This window comes from Arachis ipaensis, chromosome B1, assembly GCF_059453495.1.
Source record: "Arachis ipaensis isolate K30076 ecotype BB chromosome B1, ASM5945349v1, whole genome shotgun sequence".
NCBI classification, from domain to species: Eukaryota; Viridiplantae; Streptophyta; class Magnoliopsida; order Fabales; family Fabaceae; genus Arachis; species Arachis ipaensis.
The window spans coordinates 116,948,211-116,968,306 of record NC_142436.1 but is presented as its reverse complement, the minus strand read 5'-3'; the positions used below and the strand labels follow the sequence as shown (position 1 = coordinate 116,968,306).

The 20,096-nt window shown below is 38.5% G+C and overlaps 1 protein-coding gene and 1 non-coding gene across 2 annotated transcripts; one reads left to right on the top strand and one right to left on the bottom strand.

Annotated features, from left to right (window-relative positions):
• Window positions 1-597: 597 nt before the first annotated feature.
• On the bottom strand, window positions 598-1,406 carry LOC107632580 (serine hydroxymethyltransferase, mitochondrial-like). Its single transcript, XM_016336255.3, has 4 exons — window positions 1,305-1,406; window positions 1,106-1,156; window positions 896-982; window positions 598-630 (listed from the first exon to the last, which is right to left on the bottom strand). Exons 1-4 carry the CDS (start codon window positions 1,404-1,406, stop codon window positions 598-600), a joined length of 273 nt encoding a protein of 90 aa, XP_016191741.3.
• Window positions 1,407-19,089: 17,683 nt separating this feature from the next.
• Window positions 19,090-19,197, top strand: LOC148578058 (small nucleolar RNA R71). Its single transcript, XR_015903945.1, has one exon. It is a non-coding gene; the product is annotated as a small nucleolar RNA R71 (small nucleolar RNA).
• Window positions 19,198-20,096: the final 899 nt, after the last annotated feature.

Here is a 20,096-nt window from a genome sequence, read left to right as displayed (position 1 = left end):
TTTTTTTCTTAAATAAAAAACAAATATATTCCAAATCATTCACCTGTTGAAGAAGTTCCCTCTGTAGGTATTTCCTATTAGAAAGATCATATTAGCACAAATAAAAGAATTAATAGAAACCAACAGAAGCAATTACTGCACTTCTTACTATTTAATTCTTTTTATTTTTTCCACAGGAAAAAAGTAATTAATGTCATAGTCCTTTAAATAAACTCTTATTAACACAAGTGGTATACAAATATTTAAATCGAGAGTAGACTAATTTGAGGCAAATGGGGATTGGAAAATGTTTAATCACTCAGCAAGTGAAAAGTATAATTGAAGGTTATACAGAGACCATGATACAAGACTACAATGTGCAAAAGTACCTGGTCATAGTCAATATATCTTGTGCTTTCATTCAGTCAGTATGGCATTGTCTCAAAAAATATAGACTACAGAATAACAAATTTGTCCATATACAATGAAAAACAAATCAGGTACTATGTTAGTATTGTGTGATTACCTCCCCATTTCGCTGGATCCAACCGGAACGCTTCCAAGGCACGCTTCTGGCATAGTGTTTTAGCCATGTCAATATACCTGAAATAAGAAAGATCAGAAATTTTTTGAGGGTATGAGTTCCAGCCCCTTCACAAAAACAAAAACAAGAAGTCAATCCATATGTGTGGTGAAAACTGAAAAGCAAAACTCTACCATCATCTCATCAATCATCATATATGATAGGCAATAAAACATTCAATCCAATATTCCCCCTGGCTAGGAAGAATCATATCATGCAGCATAAACTCAGCAATATCAAATGTTTTGTATAAACTCAGATAGTTGGATAATTTTTTTCAAGATTTTCTATATCCCTGGCAAAGATGCAAGTAATAATAAACTAATATATTACCTTCCATTGTCTAGCTTTCTCTAGCTCAATTATATCAGCAATCTCAGGATCAACTTCCTCAAGTGAAGCATTCAATTGCTTTGGCCACTGCAAAGGCAAATCAATATATTACAATAGAAGTCTGATTTTTCTTCCTTTCTGCTTGAAAGTTGAAACAATATGTATATCTAGATATGCATAATATTAACTGTAATTATATAATAAGCTTACTGAAACTCGGGATTTTTCTTTGTCGTAAACAACTTCATCAAGTAAAGAGGACTACATTCAAAAGCAAGGGAAAGGAATGGCAAGTAGTTAATTGGTTAAGGTAGGGGAGCATAGAACATTATGAATATGAATATTTGTTATTATAAAGATAATAATATAATATAAAGCATATATGGTTGGAAATTTGATTAAAGAAGACCTTATAGTAAACAATTGTGCCTGCACTAAAGAGAGGACGTAAAGGCTTGTCCATGGAAGTTGAAAGCCTGCGAAGAAGCGCCATTGCCATTGCCATTGCCATCTCCAAGACACAAAACACAGGGTGTGTGTGTGTGTGTTATTGTGAAGCTAATTAGGTAGAGAGATGCTCAAATTAAATAGAATGCACTTTAAAATTGACTCTAGAGATAAAAAAAAAGTTAGTTATTTCATTTTTCTTTTTTCCTTTTTACAATATGTCATTTGAAAGCATTCAAGTTGCAGTGAGTTATTAAAATCAGTTTGCAATTAAGTGCAACAGCAACAACTATAATCAATCTCAATTTTTAACTAGTTAATAAGCTCAAAAACTGCAGCAAAGATAAATTCAGCCATCATGAATGCAGCTCATGTTGAATTTGACACTGAAATCCGCAGATAATTCAGGATGTGAGTGAGGCTTGTGAAAAAGCTTTTTATATACAGTTTCTATGCAGAGAGTAGTTAGTAAATTTCTTCTATAAGATAATAAGAACAACCAGCTGTATATCAAAAATATTTTATTGCACACCATAAGCGCACAACCCCAAATTAAACTGTACCCAGAACAATTTCCTACCTCCAGAACAAATAATCATCGTACCCACAAGCTTCACTAACCCTTCTCCCATTAATAGTCATATAAGAAAAACTGTACAATCACACAATAAACAAATAAAAATTCCACGCAACAGCAAGAGAAGCATAACAATTCATAAACCTAAAACCTAGACAAGCCACCACAAATCTTCCAAACCAACTAAAAGAAGAATGACAAGAAGCATATACCATCATACGAAGCTTTCAGATTCAAACTCATGCTCAATCCACACAAGAAAATGACACCCCTACTTCCAAAACCAATAAAATAAATAAATAAAAATCATTCAGCAATAAGAGTAACACCTTAGCAATTGCTTTGGGTGGATATTCTGCTCCAAGTTTCGGATCAACACACTGCTTGACTTTATCCTCGCTAAGTCTTGGTGTAGCCTGAAATACAAGTTGCTATGATAACCTAAATTGGAAGATATATAAAATTTAATACATCTCAATTAACAAACCCAAACTTGTCTAAATCATAAACGGATACAAATGCAAATTTAAACAAGTCAGAACACTAGATACTTGAATCAACATAACAAAACCAGTTTAGATAACAAGTGGTCTTTAATCAACATAACCAGTTCAGAACACTAGACATTGGCACTAGATCTGAGAGAGAGAGAGAGAGAGAGAGAGAGAGAGAGAGAGGTTATGAAAACAACCTTGCCGGCTTTGCAAGCAGTGTTGGTGGCAGATGTGAGGAAGGAAGATCCAAGATCCAAGATCTGAGATCGTCGACTGGTTGAACACAAGACCCGATCGGCGTCAATCACCCCCGCACCAACATCAATCGAATGCTTCAACACAAGACCCGATCACAGAGCTGCAGAGAAACAAAAACCCCCAAAAATCAGCAACAAAAATAATTTCGAAACCATAACCCGAGCAAAAACGAAGAAATCATGTAATTTCAGTTTCGGTTTCTCCTTCAAGTATGTTCTTGACAAAGGAAAGGCTATTTCCATGTGGAAGAGGCAGAGGAAACTTTACACCAATGGCGGTGGAGAATATTCGGACAAGATTGGCAAATGAAGTCACGTGATTTTCGAGCACCCTACAACGTTCGAGACGGTTGCCATGGATCCAGAGAAGAAGAAGGAGATAATTGACGATCTTACTACTTTCAAGAACAGCAAAGAATTCTATGAGAAGATCGGGAAGCCTTGGAAGAGGGAGAAGTACCTAGAGAAATCTTAACAGGTGGAGAGAGGAGAAGCCGAGAGGGAAGAACGGCGTTGTCGGAGGAGACGAAGGAGAGAGAGAAGGGAGAACGAGAGCACCGTAATGTTTCGTTTAATGAGCTAGCTAGGGTTGCAGTTGTTTTATTTTATATATGTGTGAAACTGGCGGTTCAAAACCGCCATAATCACCAGAACCGCCACCAAACACAAAGTTAATTATGGCAGCAACAAAAAATGCCATAATAACCGGGTATTACGGCGGTTCTTTAAAACCGCCGTAATATCAATGCCATTTTAAACTTAATTTTTTGTAGTGAATGTCGACGAAAGTTTATTGTTATTTTTTTAACAATAGTCATATTCCATCCATTTTTATCATAACCTGATAACAAGCATAAGTAAAATAATGCTTTAAACATGAAGTGAAATATCAAGCATGCAACGTAAAATTACGGAATGAGGTTATTGATATATCTGAAACAATGTTAATTACATTACATTCAACTCAAAGTTTGATAAAAAAAAATACAATCCCGCTACGTTACCAACACAGATTCTGCCAACTCTTGCCAATTTTCAATGGGCTGGACGAAAAAATCCAATATCATCAAAAAGCCACATCCCCATTTACCTAAGGTAAATCCTAATGTATTCAATTTACCAATGTAAACCTAATTTACACAGGATTACCGTGCAGCCTCTTTCCCCCAACCTCTTCCCCTTCGGCGCCGTTCAAACCCTCCTGCATGTGGTCAGCGCTGTTGATGATCGGATTTCTGCCGGTAAAGAAATTTTATAAAAATAATCGCGTTGTAAGTATAGCTTCTAAGCCAACAGGGAATCCTTTCGTACAAAAGTTTTGGTTATCACAAGTAACAAACTCCTAATAAAATTGATAACCGAAGTATTTAAACCTCGGGTCGTCTTCTCAAGGAATTGCAGGGAGGTATAATTTATTATTGGTTATGGAAAAATGTATATTTTTTGGTTTTTAAAATAGAAAACAGGAAAATAAACTGGCAGTAAAGCAAATTAATTATCATGAACACCAATGCAAGGTATAAGAACTGAAAATCCCATCCTAGTTATCCTTATCAGATGTGATGAGAATTGTTTATTGCTCCCACTTAGTTAACCCTTACTAAATAAAGGAAAGTCAAGTAGACCAATCAATTTGATCCTCAAGTCCTAGTCAACTCCTGTGGAAAGACTAGCCTTAGAGCGATCCAAATCAATCAGCAATTCCCAATTTTCAATCAACTGCTGAGTTTGATAACTCAAGTGTTACCAATTACTTAACCAAAGCAAAAAAGGAATAAATCTTAAATTGAATTAAAAGCATCAATAACATAAATGGAAAAAAGCAATCATAAATCTGAAATACCTCAATAATGTGTATTAAATAAGAAAATCAATCCTAACATGAAGGGTTCATAAGCCAATTTGGCAACATAAATAATTAAACAGAGAGATAGACAAATCAAAGCACTAGAATAAATAAAAATAAAAGAGAAATTAAATTAAAAGAACATTGAACCTAGAATGAAGAGAAGTAGCCTAATCATAATAGAAATCCTAAATCCTAAGAGAAACGAGAGAGCCTCTCTCTCTCTAAAACTACATCTAATCCTAAAATTATGAATGAATGTTATTTCTGTTGTATCTCTATTGTTTAATGAATGGATGCATTTCCCCACTTTATAGTCTCTAATCTGTGTTTTTTGGGCTGAAAACTAGGTCAAAAATAGCTACGTACATGTCGCTGCAAAGCCACGTGGAAGCGTCGTCCACGCGTTAGCGTGGATTGGGTTTTTTCCAGGTCACGCATCCGCGTGATCCATGCGTGCGTGATGAGTGGATAATTTATACGCTTTTTGGCATTGTTTTTACATAGTTTTTAGTATGATTTAGTTAGTTTTTAGTATATTTTTATTAGTTTTTAATTAAAATTCACATTTCTGGACTTTACTATGAGTTTGTATATTTTTATGTGATTTTAGGTAATTTTTGGCTGAAATTGAGGAACCTGAGCAAAAATCAGATTCAGAGGTTGAAGAAGGACAGCAGATGTTGTTGGATTCTGACCTCCCTGCACTCAAAGTGGATTTTCTGGAGCTACAGAACTTCAAATGGCGCGCTCTCAATTGTGTTGGAAAGTAGACATCCAGGGCTTTCCAGCTATATATAATAGTCCATACTTTGCTCGAGTTTAGACGATGCAAACTGGCGTTGAACATCAGTTCCACGCTGCATTCTGGAGTCAAATGCCAGAAACAGGTTGCAAAGTGGAGTTAAACGCCAGAAATAGGTTACAAACTGGCGTTCAACTCCAAGAAAGACCTCTACACGTGTAAAGCTCAATGCTCAGCCCAAGCACACACCAAGTGGGCCCCGGAAGTGAATTTCTGCATCATTTACTCATTTTTGTAAACCCTAGTAACTAGTTTAGTATAAATAGGACTTTTTACTATCTTTTGATCCTTGGATCACGTTTGGAGGGCTAGCCATTCGGCCATGCCTGAACATTTATCACTTGTGTATTTTCAACGGTAGAGTTTCTACACACCATAGATTAAGGTGTGGAGCTCTGCTGTTCCTCAAAGATTAATGCAAAGTACTACTGTTTTTCTATTCAATTCAACTTATTCCGCTTCTAAGATATTCATTCGCACTTCAATATGATGGATGTGATGATCATGACAGTCATCATCATTCTCAACTTATGAACGCGTGCCTGACAACCACTTCCGTTCTACCTTAGATTGAATGGATATCTCTTGGATATCTAATACAGGGGACCGAGTCCGAGTTATTAGTGTCTTCGTGGTATAAGTTAGAACCCATGGACGGCTATTCTTGAGAATCCGGAAAGTCTAAATCTTGTCTGTGGTATTCCGAGTAGGATTCAGGGATTGAATGACTGTGATGAGCTTCAAACTCGCGAGTGCTGGGCGTAGTGACAGACGCAAAATGATCAATGGATCCTATTCCAGTATGATCGAGAACCGACAGATGATTAGCCATGCAGTGACAGTGCATTGGACCATTTTCACTGAGAGGACAGGTGGCCATTGACAACGGTGATGCCTAACATACAGCTTGCCATGGAAAGGAGTAGGAAGGATTGGATGAAGATAGCAGGAAAGCAGAGGTTCAGAGGGACGAAAGCATCTCTATACGCTTATCTGAAATTCTCACCAATGAATTACATAAGTACCACTATCCTATTTTATATTTTATTTATCTTTTACTTATCAATTCATAAAATTAGTTGAATCCGCCTGACTAAGATTTACAAGGTGACCATAGCTTGCTTCAAGCCGACAATCTCTGTGGGATCGACCCTTACTCACGTAAGGTTTATTACTTGGACGACCCAGTGCACTTGCTGGTTAGTTGTACGAAGTTGTGAAACAGAATTAAGATCATGAACGTGCATATTGAGTTTTTAGCGCCGTTACCAAGGAAGTAATGATCACGATTTCGCACACCAGTGCGTGTCATCTGGCTTCGAGCCAGCTTTGGCAAATTATATATCGTTGCAAAACCCCGGATGTTACCTTTCCAACACAACTAGAACCGCATCATTCGGACCTTTGTAGCTCAAGTTATGGTCAATTTAATACCAAGAGGTCAGGCTGGACAGCTTTAGCAGTTCCTTCAGTTTCTTGTAATCCTTCCACTTTTGCATGCTTCCTTTCCATCCTCTAAGTCATTCCTGCCCTGTAATCTCTGAAATTGCTTAACACACATATCATGGCATCGAATGGTAATAAGAGAGGATTAATATTAGCAAATATAAGGCCAAAGAAACATGTTTTCAATCATAGCACAAAATCAGGAAGGAAAACGTAAAACATGCAATTACATGAATAAATGTGAGAATAGTGGATAAAAATCCACTCAATTAAGCACAAGGTGTACCACGAAATAGTGGTGCATCAAATCTCCCCACACTTAAACATTAGCATGTCCTCACGCTAAGCTCAAGAGAAGCTATAAAGGAGTGAAGAAGAATAGTAAAACTTATGAAATGCAACCTATCTATATGAATGCAACTAAATACAAAATGTTTTTACCTACTTAGTTTAAAAGTAAATAAATTCTCCAAGAATAAATATGAACTGGCTTTCACTAATTCAAATCATAAAAATGAAGTACAAATAGACTTGCAAGAAGAAGATAGCTCATGAAAGCCGGGAATAAGGAATCGAGCATCGAACCCTCACCGGAAGTGTATACACTCTAATCACTCAAGTGTTTAAGGTTCGACTCTCTCAATTCTCTAATAATCTTGCTTTCTAAGGCTTGCTTTTCTTCTACCAATCAACAAAAATTTGATGCACAGATACACATATCAAGAGGTCTTTTAAGGGTGGTAATGGGGTTAGGGTCAAGGTAGGATTGTATTTGGCCAAATGGACTAAAATATGAATCCTTAATTAACTTAAACTTTCCACCTAACTTTAGACAATTCATGTAGTCATAATACAACATCTAACTATCCATTAACCATGTTTTCCACATATTCATGCATCCTAATTTCGAGTACAGTACATATGCATTGCTATCACCATTTACTTTGGGGCATTTTGTCCCCTTTATTATTTGCTCTTTTTCTTTTCTTTTTCTCTCTTTTTTTATATTTTTGTTTTTTTTTTCATAACTTTTCTTTCGTTTTGCTTTTCTCAAGGCATATGATTAAGGTATTGAATGCATGAACATATTCTTAATATTCTTTCATATTTTTAGAAAATTCTAACATACTCAATTCTCAAACCAAGTATTTTCAAACCCATTTTTTCCCACACTTAATTCATGAGCACTCTCACTAGTCTAAGCTAACCAAGGATTCAAATTAAGGACATTATTATTTTTCGCTTAGAGTTAATGATGTGCTAAAGTAAAGAACAAAGGGGTATAATAGGCTCAAAATTGGTTTGCAAAGGATAATTGAAAGGGTAAGGCCATATTGGATTGTAAGCTCAGTGAAACAAAGGCCTCAATCATATAAGTGCATGCATACATCAAATAATGGAAATATAGAATAAGCAAGACAAAGATCATAATTTTAGAGAGAAAAACACACACCAAAAATAAAATATTGGTTGGTAAAATGCAACCAATCAAATAGGCTCAAAATCTCACAGGTTTTGTGTGTTCAAGCTCTAAACCATGTTCCAAAATAATATTTCTTCAAACAAGTTTATAAAAAATTTTAAATCAAATTAGTGAAATGTTATAAAAAGTTTCTTGAAAAAGAAAATATTATTTTAACCAAGTGGTGGTAAAATATGCACAAAATCAAATAAATATGCAATCAATCATGCAACTGCAATAATGAACTAACAAATAAAGTAAAATATTGGTGTTGAGAAGAAAATAACTAACCCATGGAGATCGGTATCGACCTCCCCACACTTAAAGATTACACCGTCTTCGGTGCATGCTGAGATGTGCAAGTGGACGGGTTGCTCCAACTGATGCTTTTCTCCAAGGATTATGCAGATGGACTTGTTTATCTTCCCATGTAAACGTTTTCTGTTTCTCTTCCTCGGTGGCCATCCTGAAAGAAGAAGAAAAAAGAAGAAAAGTAACCCAAACACGAAGATAGGAAACAAATAAAATATGGTTGGGTTAATGCCAAATGATGAGAGTCTCAATTACATGGTAGCTACAACATGCAAGTGAGAAAGTAGTAGAAGCACATGGCAAATCAATAGTGCAAAAATTGTAACAAAGGGGAGGAGTGTGGGTAATGAAAGATAGTGTAAGTTCATATCAATGCAAGAGGAGTACAAGTATCAGAAAAGATCAACATTGACTTAAATAATATTACCCAACAGTGGAAAACAAGTCATGAAGCACCAAAATAAAGCAATAGAAATGCAACAGTGGAATCAGAACATTTAACACCAATAGAAAAATAATAAACACAGAAAAGAAAATAAAAACATGCATACAGTTAAAATGCAATGAATGAAAATATGTAAATAAATTAAGTAAAATAGAATAAAAGTGAAGAAGGATGAGAAGTTAAAGAGATGAAGAAGAAGAAAGTAAGAAAGGAAGAAGAACAAATAAGAAAAGATAGAAGAGAGAAGAAAGAATGATAATAGAAAGATAAGTAGGATTGGAGAAGAAAAGATAGGAATTCTGGCGCTGATCTGGATAAATTGTGCGTCGCATGCAACGCGAACGCGTGGAATCCACAAGAACGTGTGGGGTGCGCGATCGTGTGTTGAGGGCGAAAAGGGGAATGACGCGAACGCGTCATTGACGCGATCGCGTGATTGATGGATAATGAAAGTGATGCGTATGCGTGGGGCATGCGTACGCGTCGCTGAGAATTGTGCTAAACGCATAATTCCAGTGTCGTTTTGGCGCAACTCTTTGTTTCCGATTAGGGGGCTAAGATTTTCAGGCGACGCGTACGCGTCGCCCACGCTTTCGCGTGGTGTGTGTGAAGTGAAAGTGACGCGTTCACGTCACTGACGCGAACGCGTGGCCCAATTTGTGCCTAATGAACCACAGCCGCACGATTCCAACCCAACTTTCTGGGCGTTGGATTTTGACGCCGATTTGCAATTGACGCCCACGCGTGGCCCATGCGCACGCGTGGGGTGCCTCTTTTTTTCTTTTATATGCAGGATGCAAAATGCAATGATAATGTGGGTGCTATGAATAATTCCAGGTTCAATGAAAATAGAATAAAATAAAACTAAAAAAAAAGCAAAATAAAATCAAAATTGAAAAAGGAACGATCATACCATGGTGCGTTGTCTCCCACCTAGCTTTTGGTTAAAGTCCTTAAGTTGGATATTTGTTGAGCTTCCTACTATGGTGGCTTGTGCTTGAATTCATCCAAAAATCTCCACCACTGTTTGGAATTCCAACAGCCTCTGGGGTCCCAAACTAGGCATTTAAAGCCCTTGAGCAAATTCAAACAGGTTTTCAGGCTCCCAGGGTGCTGAATATCAGAATATATTCCAGGATCCCAAACCTTGCTTTTATATCCGCCTTTGTTTCGATCTATATTTTTCCAGCCGGGCAGTTTGGAAGTTGTATTCTCACCAAGTTGACCAAACATCTTCCGAGACCCATTAAATCGAACTCGAAATCAATCCCTACACTTCAAAGTGAAGCGTGGAACTTTGTTGAATCTTGCATACCAGCCTTGAGCACCAACCATTTTCCTTTTACTCTTAAAGCCGCAAAGAGCTCTAAGCTGGCCATCTGTTTCAAGCAAACCATATTCAAGTGGAAAAGTAAAGATAAAGGCTAAGGATTTTACCCACTTGAAATTTGTATTGGATGGTAATGGCCTTGGAAAAGGTGTTTCCAAGGGTTTTGCAAGCTCTACTCCCTTGTGTTCTTCTGTGAATTCCTCCATTTCCTTGCGAACTTCTTCAACTGCAACCACGTTTTGATCAAAGTCTTCGATATCTTCCTCATCACTCAAGTCATAAGTTGGAGGTTGAGAGAAGTCGACCTCCGCATCATTTTCATATTCACTTGGGGAACATTCTTCAATCTCAAAGAATTCACTTGCGGATGCAAGTTCATTACTAGGAGAACTTGACTCGTGATTGTCATTATCAAGGAAACTCACGTCTTGAGTTGATCCATCCAGTTCTTCATAAGATACCTGCTTTGGGGGCTGTGCACTATCCTCCTTAGCATCAATTGCAAATTTCTTGACGGAATTCTCCACAATTCTGGATTCCCATAGAGGTTCAGCATCTCCTAAATCTTCAACCAATTCTTCTTCTTCGATAACTTTAGCTTCCTCCACTTGTTCCAGTACAAAATCATGCTCCTTACTGTCCATTGGAGTTGCTAGTATCTCCTTCATGCTGCGTTCTTCATTAGATTGCCCACATGAAGCCATGGGGATTCCTTGAGTGTTCGAACGTCGGGAAGGTAATCGATTAATCGCTTGCTCCAGTTGGTGAAGGGTTGCATGAAATTTTTCCAATGTTTCCTTGAGTTGCTCCCTTGATTCTTGGGTTGATAGATATGGACATGGTGCATAAGGACGTGGTGGTTCTTGGGAGTAATTGGATTGGAATTGGGGTGGGTATGGGTTAGGGGCATATGGAGGTGAATGGTAGTAGGGGACTTGTGAGTATGGTGGTTCATAGTTATGCTGATAAGGTGGGTCATAGGCATATGATGGGCTTGTTGGTAACTACAAGGGGGTCCACCATATCTATCATCTTGGTATGCACCTCAGAATGGCTCTTGACTATAGTAATTTGGTGGGTGTTGGTTGTCACGAAAGGGTCCACCATAACTATTGTCTCGACATGCATTGTTGAATGGTCGTCGTCCATGGTACGTTGGAAGGTGTTGTTCCCTAAAGGGTTGATCAGATCCTCATGGCTCCGTCCATCTCTGATTGTTTTGACCTTGATGCATGTTCCTGTTATAATTTCCATTCCTTGCAACAACATCAGACCCAAACTCAAAGCGACGGGGGTGAGAACTCATAGCAACTAATAAAAATTAAAAACAAAAATAAAAATAAATAAATAGGTAAAAGGAAATATTTACAATAACCAATAATAAGGCACACGTTTGCAATTCTCTGTCAACGGCACCATTTTGGCGAACGAGATTCTTGCACGATCTAGAATTTTCACAAGTAAATTCCCGTTGTAAGTATAGCTTCTAGACCGACAGAGAATTTCTTTCGCACAAAAGTTTGGTTGTCACAACTAACAAAACCCAATAAAATTTATAACAGAAGTATTTAAACCTCGGGTCGTCTTCTCAAGGAATTGCAGGGAGGTATGATTTATTATTGGTTATAGAAAAATTGTATATTTTTGGGTTTTTTGAAATAAGGAACAAGTAATTTAAATGTCAAGAAAATTAAATTAATAATTATAAAGAATCTCTTGGCAAGGTATGAGAACTGGAAATCCTATCCTAGTTATCCTTATCAGGTGTGATGAGAATTGTTTATCGCTCCCACTTAGTCAACCCTTACTAAATAAAGGAAAGTCAAGTGGACTAATTAATTTGATCCTCAAGTCCTAGTCAACTCCCGTGGAAAGACTAGCTTTAGAGTGATCCAAATTAATCAGCAATTCCCAAATCTCAATCAACCGCTGAGTTTGATAACTCAAGTGTTACCAATTACTTAACCAAAGCCAAAAGGAGAAAATAAATCTAAATTAAATTGAAAGCATCATAAATAGAATAAAACAATCATAAGTCTGAAATACCTTGAATTATATTAAATAGAATATTTAAATCTAACATGGAAAGATTCATGGTGCACGAAATTGTGATCATCAATGGCGCCATCAATATGGTACGCTCAATTGTAATCTCAACTCTTTATCACAACTTCGCACAACTAACCAGCAAGTGCACTGGGTCGTCCAAGTAATAAACCTTACATGAGTAAGGGTCGATCCCACGGAGATTGTCGGCTTGAAGCAAGCTATGGTCACCTTGTAAATCTCAGTCAAGCGGATTCAAATGTGATTGGATTAGATAATTAGATAATTAAAAGATAAATAGAAGGGGATAGAAATACTTATGTAATTCACTGGTTAGAATTTCAGATAAGCGTATAGAGATGCATTCGTTCCTCTGAACCTCTGCTTTCCTGCTGTCTTCATCCAATCAATCTTACTCCTTTCCATGGCTGGCTTTATGTAAGCACATCACCGTTGTCAATGGCTACTTTTGATCCTCTCTGGAAAATGGTCCGATGCGCTGTCACTGCATGGCTAATCGTCTGGAGGCGTCACCCTTGCCAATGGCTGCATCCTATCCTCTTGTGAAAATGGTCCAAATGCTCTGTCACAGCACGGCTAATCATCTGAGGTTCTCGATCATACTGGAATAGGATTCACCCTCCTTTTGCGTCTGTCACTACGCCCAGCACTCGCGAGTTTGAAGCTCGTCACAGTCATTCAATCCTTGAATCCTACTTGGAATACCACAGACAAGGTTTAGACTTTCCGAATTCTCATGAATGCCGCCATCAATCTAGCTTACACCACGAAGATTCTGATTAAGAGATCCAAGAGATACTCATTCAATCTAAGGTAGAACGGAAGTGGTTGTCAGGCACGCGTTCATAAGTAATGATGATGATTGTCACGTTCATCACATTCAGGTTGAAGTGCGAATGAATATCTTAGAAGCGGAATAAGTTGAATTGAATAGAAAAACAGTAGTACTTTGCATTAATCTTTGAGGAACAGCAGAGCTCCACACCTTAATCTATGGAGTGTAGAAACTCTACCGTTGAAAATACATAAGTGAAAGGTCCAGGCATGGCCGAATGGCCAGCCCCCATGATCTAAGAACCAGGCATCCAAAGATGTTCAAAGATGTTCCAAAAGATCCAAAGATGTCTAATACAATAGTAAAAAGTCCTATTTATAATAAACTAGCTACTAGGGTTTACAGAAGTAAGTAATTGATGCATAAATCCACTTCCGGGGCCCACTTGGTGTGTGCTTGGGCTGAGCTTGAATGTTACACGTGCAGAGACTCTTTCTGGAGTTGAACGCCAGGTTGTAACGTATTTCTGGCGTTCAACTCTGGTTTGTGACTTGTTTCTGGCGTTTAACTCCAGACAGCAGCGTAGAACTGGCGTTCAACGCCCTTTTACGTCATCTAAACTCGGCCAAAGTATGGACTATTATACATTTCTGGAAAGCTCTGGATGTCTACTTTCTAAAGCAATTAGAAGCGCGCCATTATGAGTTCTGTAGCTACAGAAAATCCACTTTGAGTGCAGGGAGGTCAGAATCCAACAGCATCAGCAGTCCTTCTTCAACCTCTGAATCTGATTTTTGCTCAAGTCCCTCAATTTCAGCCAGAAAATACCTGAAATCACAGAAAAATACACAAACTCATAGTAAAGTCCAGAGATGTGAATTTAACATAAAAACTAATAAAAACATCCCTAAAAGTAACTAGATTTTACTAAAAACATACTAAAAATAATGCCAAAAAGCGTATAAATTATCCGCTCATCACAACACCAAACTTAAATTGTTGCTTGTCCCCAAGCAACTGAAAATCAAATAGGATAAAAAGAAGAGAATATATTATAAATTCCAAACTATCAATGAAACATAGCTCCAATCAGATGAGCGGGACTTGTAGCTTTTTGCCTCTTGAATAGTTTTGGCATCTCACTTTATCCATTGAAGTTCAGAATGATTGGCTTCTATAGGAACTCAGAGTTCAGATGGTGTTATTGATTCTCCTAGTTCAGTATGATGATTTTTGAACACAGCTATTTTATGAGTCTTGGCCGTGGCCCTAAGCACTTTGTTTTCCAGTATTACCACCGGATACATAAATGCCACAGACACATAATTGGGTGAACCTTTTCAGATTGTGATTCAGCTTTGCTAAAGTCCCCAATTAGAGGTGTCCAGGGTTCTTAAGCACACTCTTTTTTTTTCTTTGGACCTTGACTTTAACCGCTCAGCCTCAAGTTTTCACTTGACACCTTCACGCCACAAGCACATGGTTAGGGACAGCTTGGTTTAGCCGCTTAGACCAGGATTTTATTCCTTTAGCCCCTCCTATCCACTGATGCTTAAAGCCTTGGGATCCTTTTTATTTGCCCTTGCCTTTTGGTTTTAAGGGTTATTGGCTTTTTGCTCTTGCCTCTTGGTTTTAAGAGCTTTTGGCTTTTTCTGCTTGCTTTTTCTTTTTCTTTCTATTTTTTTTCGCCTATTTTTTTTTCTGCAAGCTTTGTTTTTTGCTGCTTTTTCTTGCTTCAAGAATCATTTTTATGATTTTTTAGATTATTAAATAACATGTCTCCTTGTCATCATTCTTTCAAGACCCAACATATTTAACATTTTTAAACAACAACTTCAAAAGACATATGCGCTGTTCAAGCATTCATTCAGAAAACAAGAAGCATTGGCACCACATCAATATAATTAAACTAAGTTCAAGGATAAGTTCGAAACTCATGTACTTCTTGTTCTTTTGAATTAAAACAGTTTTCATTTAAGAGAGGTGATGGATTCATAGGACATTCATAACTTTAAGACATAGTTACTAACTACTAATGATCATGTAATAAGACACAAACATAGATAAGCACTTAACATAGAAAACGAAAAACAGAGAGTGTAAGAACAAGGAATGAGTCCACCTTAGTGATGGTGGCGTTTCCTTCTTGAGGAACCAATGATGTCCTTGAGCTCTTCTATGTCTCTTCCTTGTCTTTGTTGCTCCTCCCTCATTGCTTTTTGATCTTCTCTAATTTCATGAAGGATGATGGAGTGCTCTTGATGTTCCACCCTTAATTGTCCCATGTTGGAACTTAATTCTCCTAGGGAGGTGTTGATTTTCTCCCAATAGTTTTGTGGAGGGAAATGCATTTGAGGCATCTTCGGGATCTCATGGTGATGAGCTTCATGCGCCTCTTGAGCTCCATGAATAGGCTCTCTTGCTTGCTCCATCCTTTTCTTAGTGATGGGCTTCTCTTCCTCAATGGGAATGTCTCCTTCTATGAAAGCTCCAGCTGAGTAACATAGATGGCAAATAAGATGAGGAAAAGCTAGCCTTGCCCCAGGAGAGGGCTTTTCGGCTATTTTGTAGAATTCAAGGGAGATGACTTCATGAACTTCTACTTCCTCTCCAATCATGATGCTATGAATCATGATGGCCCGATCCACAGTAACTTCAGATCGGTTGCTAGTGGGGATGATGGAGCGTTGGATGAACTCCAACCATCCTCTAGCCACAGGCTTGAGGTCCAGTCTTCTTAGTTAAACCGGCTTGCCTTTGGAGTCAATCTTCCATTGAGCTTCTTCCACACATATGTCCATGAGGACTTGGTCCAACCTTTGATTAAAGTTGACCCTTCTAATGTAGGGGCGTGCATCTCCTTGCATCATAGGCAAGTTGAACGCTAACCTCACATTTTCCGGACTAAAATCTAAGTATTTCCCCTGAACCATGGTGAGATAATTCTTTGGGTCCGGGTTCTTACTTTGATCATGGTTCCTAGTGATCCATGCATTGGCATAGAACTCTTGAACCATTAGGATGCCGACTTGTTGGATGGGTTTTGTTAGAACTTTCCAACCTCTTCTTTGGATTTCATGTCGGATCTCCGGATACTCATTCTTCTTGAGCTTGAAAGGGACCTCATGGATCACCTTCTTCTTGGCCACAACATCATAGAAGTGGTCTTGATGAGCTTTGGAGATAAATCTTTCCATCTCCCATGACTCGGAGGTGGAAGCTTTTGTCTTCCCTTTCCCTTTTCTAGAGGATTCTCCGGTCTTAGGTGCCATCAATGGTAATAGAAAAACGAAAAGCTTATGCTTTTACCATACCAAACTTAGAATATTGCTCGCCCTCGAGCAAGAGAAGAAAGAAGAGATGAAGAAGAAGAAGAAATGGAGGAGAGGGAGAGGGAGATGTGTTTCGGTCAAGAAGGGGAAGAGAGGGTTTTGTTGTGTGAAAATGAGGAAGAATGAAGGGCTATATATAGGGAAGGGAGGGGGGTAAGGTTCGGCCATAAGGGTGGGTTTTGGGTGGGAAATTGATTTTGAATTTTGAAGGTAGGTGGAGTTTATGAGGTAGGTTTATGGGGAAGAGTGGATGGATGTGAGTGGTGAAGTGGTGATAGGGAAGAGAGATTGAGATGATTGGTGAAGAGTTTTGGAGAAGAGTGTTTATGGGATTGTGTGAAAGAGGGGTGAGAAGAAATGAGTGGAGGTAGGTGAGGATCCTGTGGGGTCCATAGATCCTGAGGTGTTCAAGGATTTACAACCTTGCACCAAATTGGGCATGTAAAATGCCCTTGCACACAACTCTGGGTGTTCAGCGCCAGATTGGTGCTTGTTCTGGGTGTTGAACGCCCATTTGTTGCCCATTTCTGGCGTTGAACGCCAGAACCATGCTTGTTCTGGGCGTTCAGCGCCAGCTCTTCTCCAGGGTACAATTCTGGCGTTCAAACGCCCAGATGCTGCCTATTTTGGGCGTTCAGCGCCAGAACCATGCTCTGTTCTGGCGTTGAACGCCAGCCAGATGCATCTTACTAGCGTTTAAACGCCAGTAAGGTCTTCCTCCAGGGTGTGATTTTTTTTCTGCTGTTTTTAATTCTGTTTTCAATTTTTATATTTATTTTGTGACTCCACATGATCATGAACCTAATAAAACATGAAGAACAATAAAAATAGAAATTAGATAAAAATTGGGTTGCCTCCCAACAAGCGCTTCTTTAATGTCAATAGCTTGACAGTGGGCTCTCATGGAGCCTCACAGATGTTTAGAGCATTGTTGAGACTCTCCAACACTAAACTTAGAGTTTGGATATGGGAGTTCAACACCAAACTTAGAGTTTGGTTGTGGCCTCCCAACACCAAACTTAGAGTTTGACTGTGGGAGCTCTGGTTGACTCTGCAATGAGAGAAGCTTACTGTGCTTCCTCTCCATGGGTACAGAGAGAGATCCTTGAGTTTTAAACACAAGGTTGTCCTCATTTAATTGAAGGATCAATTCTCCTCTGTCCACATCAATCACAGCTCTTGCTGTGGCTAGGAAGGGTCTTCCAAGGATGATGAATTCATCCTCATCCTTCCCAGTATCTAGGACTATGAAATCAGCAGGGATGTAAAGGCCTTCAACCTTTACTAACATGTCCTCTACTTGTCTATAAGCCTGTTTTCTTGAATTGTTTGCCATCTCTAATGAGATTTTAGTGCCTTGCACCCCATAGATTCCCAGTTTCTCTATTACAGAGAGGGGCATGAGTTTTATCCCTGAACCAAGGTCACACAGAGCCTTTTCAAAGGTCATGATGCCTATGGTACAAGGTATTAAGAACTTTCCAGGATCCTGTTTCTTCTGAGGCAATCTCAGTTGATCCATATCACTTAGTTCATTGGTGAACAAGGGAGGTTCATCTTCCCAAGTCTCAATACCAAATAATTTGGCATTCAGCTTCATGATTGCACCAAGAAACTTGGCATCTTGCTCTTCAGTAACGTCCTCATTCTCTTCAGAGGATGAATACTCATCAGAGCTCATGAATGGCATAAGGAGGTTTAATGGAATCTCTATGGTCTCTAGATGAGTCTCAGATTCCTTTGGTTCCTCAAAGGGAAGCTCCTTATTGATCACTGGACGTCCCAGGAGGTCTTCCTCCTTGGGATTCACGTCCTCTCCTTCCTTCACAGGTTCGGCCATGGTGATTAATTCAATGGCCTTGCACTCTCCTTTTGGATTTTCTTCTGTATTGCTTGGGAGAGTACTAGGAGGGATTTCAGTGATCCTTTTACTCAGCTGGCCCACTTGTGCCTCCAAATTTCTAATGGATGACCTTGTTTCATTCATGAAACTCACAGTGACCTTAGATAGATCAGAGACTAAGTTTGCTAAATTAGAGGTATTTTGTTCAGATTTCTCTATCTGTTGCTGAGTGGATGATGGAAAAGGTTTACTATTGTTAAACCTATTTCTTCCACCATTATTAAAGCCTTGTTGAGGCTTTTGATCCTTCCATGAGAAATTTGGATGATTTCTCCATGGTGGGTTATAGGTGTTTCCATAAGGTTCACCCATATAATTTACCTCTGCTATTGCAGGGTTTTCAGGATCATAAGCTTCTTCTTCAGAAGATGCCTCTTGAGTACTGTTGGATGTAGCTTGCATTCCATTCAGACTCTGAGAAATCATATTGACTTGCTGAGTCAATATTTTATTCTGAGCCAATATGGCATTCAGAGTATCAATTTCAAGAACTCCTTTCTTCATAGGCGTCCCATTATTCACAAAATTCCTTTCAGAAGTGTACATGAACTGGTTATTAGCAACCATGTCAATGAGTTCTTGAGCTTTTGCAGGCGTTTTCTTTAGGTGAATGGATCCACCTGCAGAAGTATCCAATGATATCTTAGCCAATTCAGATAGACCATCATAGAATATATCCAGGATGGTCCATTCTGAAAGCATGTCAGAAGGACACTTTTTGATCAGTTGCTTGTATCTTTCCCAAGCTTCATAGAGGGATTCACCTTCTTTCTGTCTGAAGGTTTGAACATCCACTCTAAGCTTGCTCATCTTTTGAGGAGGAAAGAACTTGGCTAAGAAAGCCATGACCAGCTTGTCCCAAGAGTTCAGGCTATCTCTGGGTTGAGAGTCCAACCACACTCTAGCTCTGTCTCTTACAGCAAAAGGGAAAAGCATGAGCCTATAGACTTCAGGATCTACTCCATTAGTCTTAACAGTATCACATATCTGCAAGAATTCAGTTAAGAACTAAAAAGGATCTTCAGATGGAAGTCCATGAAACTTGCAGTTCTGCTGCATCAGAGAAACTAGCTGAGATTTCAGCTCAAAGTTGTTTGCTCCAATGGCAGGAATGGAGATGCTTCATCCATGTAAATTGGAATTAGGTGCAGTAAAGTCACCAAGCATTCTCCTTGCATTATTGTTGTTGGGTTCGGCTGCCATCTCCTTTACTTGTTCGAAATTTTCAATAAGGTTGTCTCCGGATTGTTGTAATTTAGCTTCTCTTAGTTTCCTCTTCAGAGTCCTTTCAGGTTCTGGATCAGCTTCAACAAGAATGCCTTTTTCCTTGTTCCTGCTCATAAGAAAGAGAAGAGAATAAGAAAAGAAGAGGAATCCTCTATGTCACAGTAAAGAGGTTCCTTATTGTTAGTAGAAGAAGAAAAGGAATAGGGGTGAAGAAGAATGAAGAATCCAAACATAAGGGTAAGGATAGGAGCAGTGATGTGAGATGAAGAGAAGTGTTAGTAGATGAATAAATAATTAGAAGGAGATGAGGGAGAAGGATTTTCGAAAATAGTTTTTGAAAAAGGTTAGTAATTTTTCGAAAATTAAAATAAAAAATTAAAATAATTAGTCAATAAAAAAAGAAATTTTGAAAAAGAGGGAAGATATTTTCAAAAATTAGAGAGAGAGAGAGAGTTAGTTAGGTAGTTTTGAAAAAG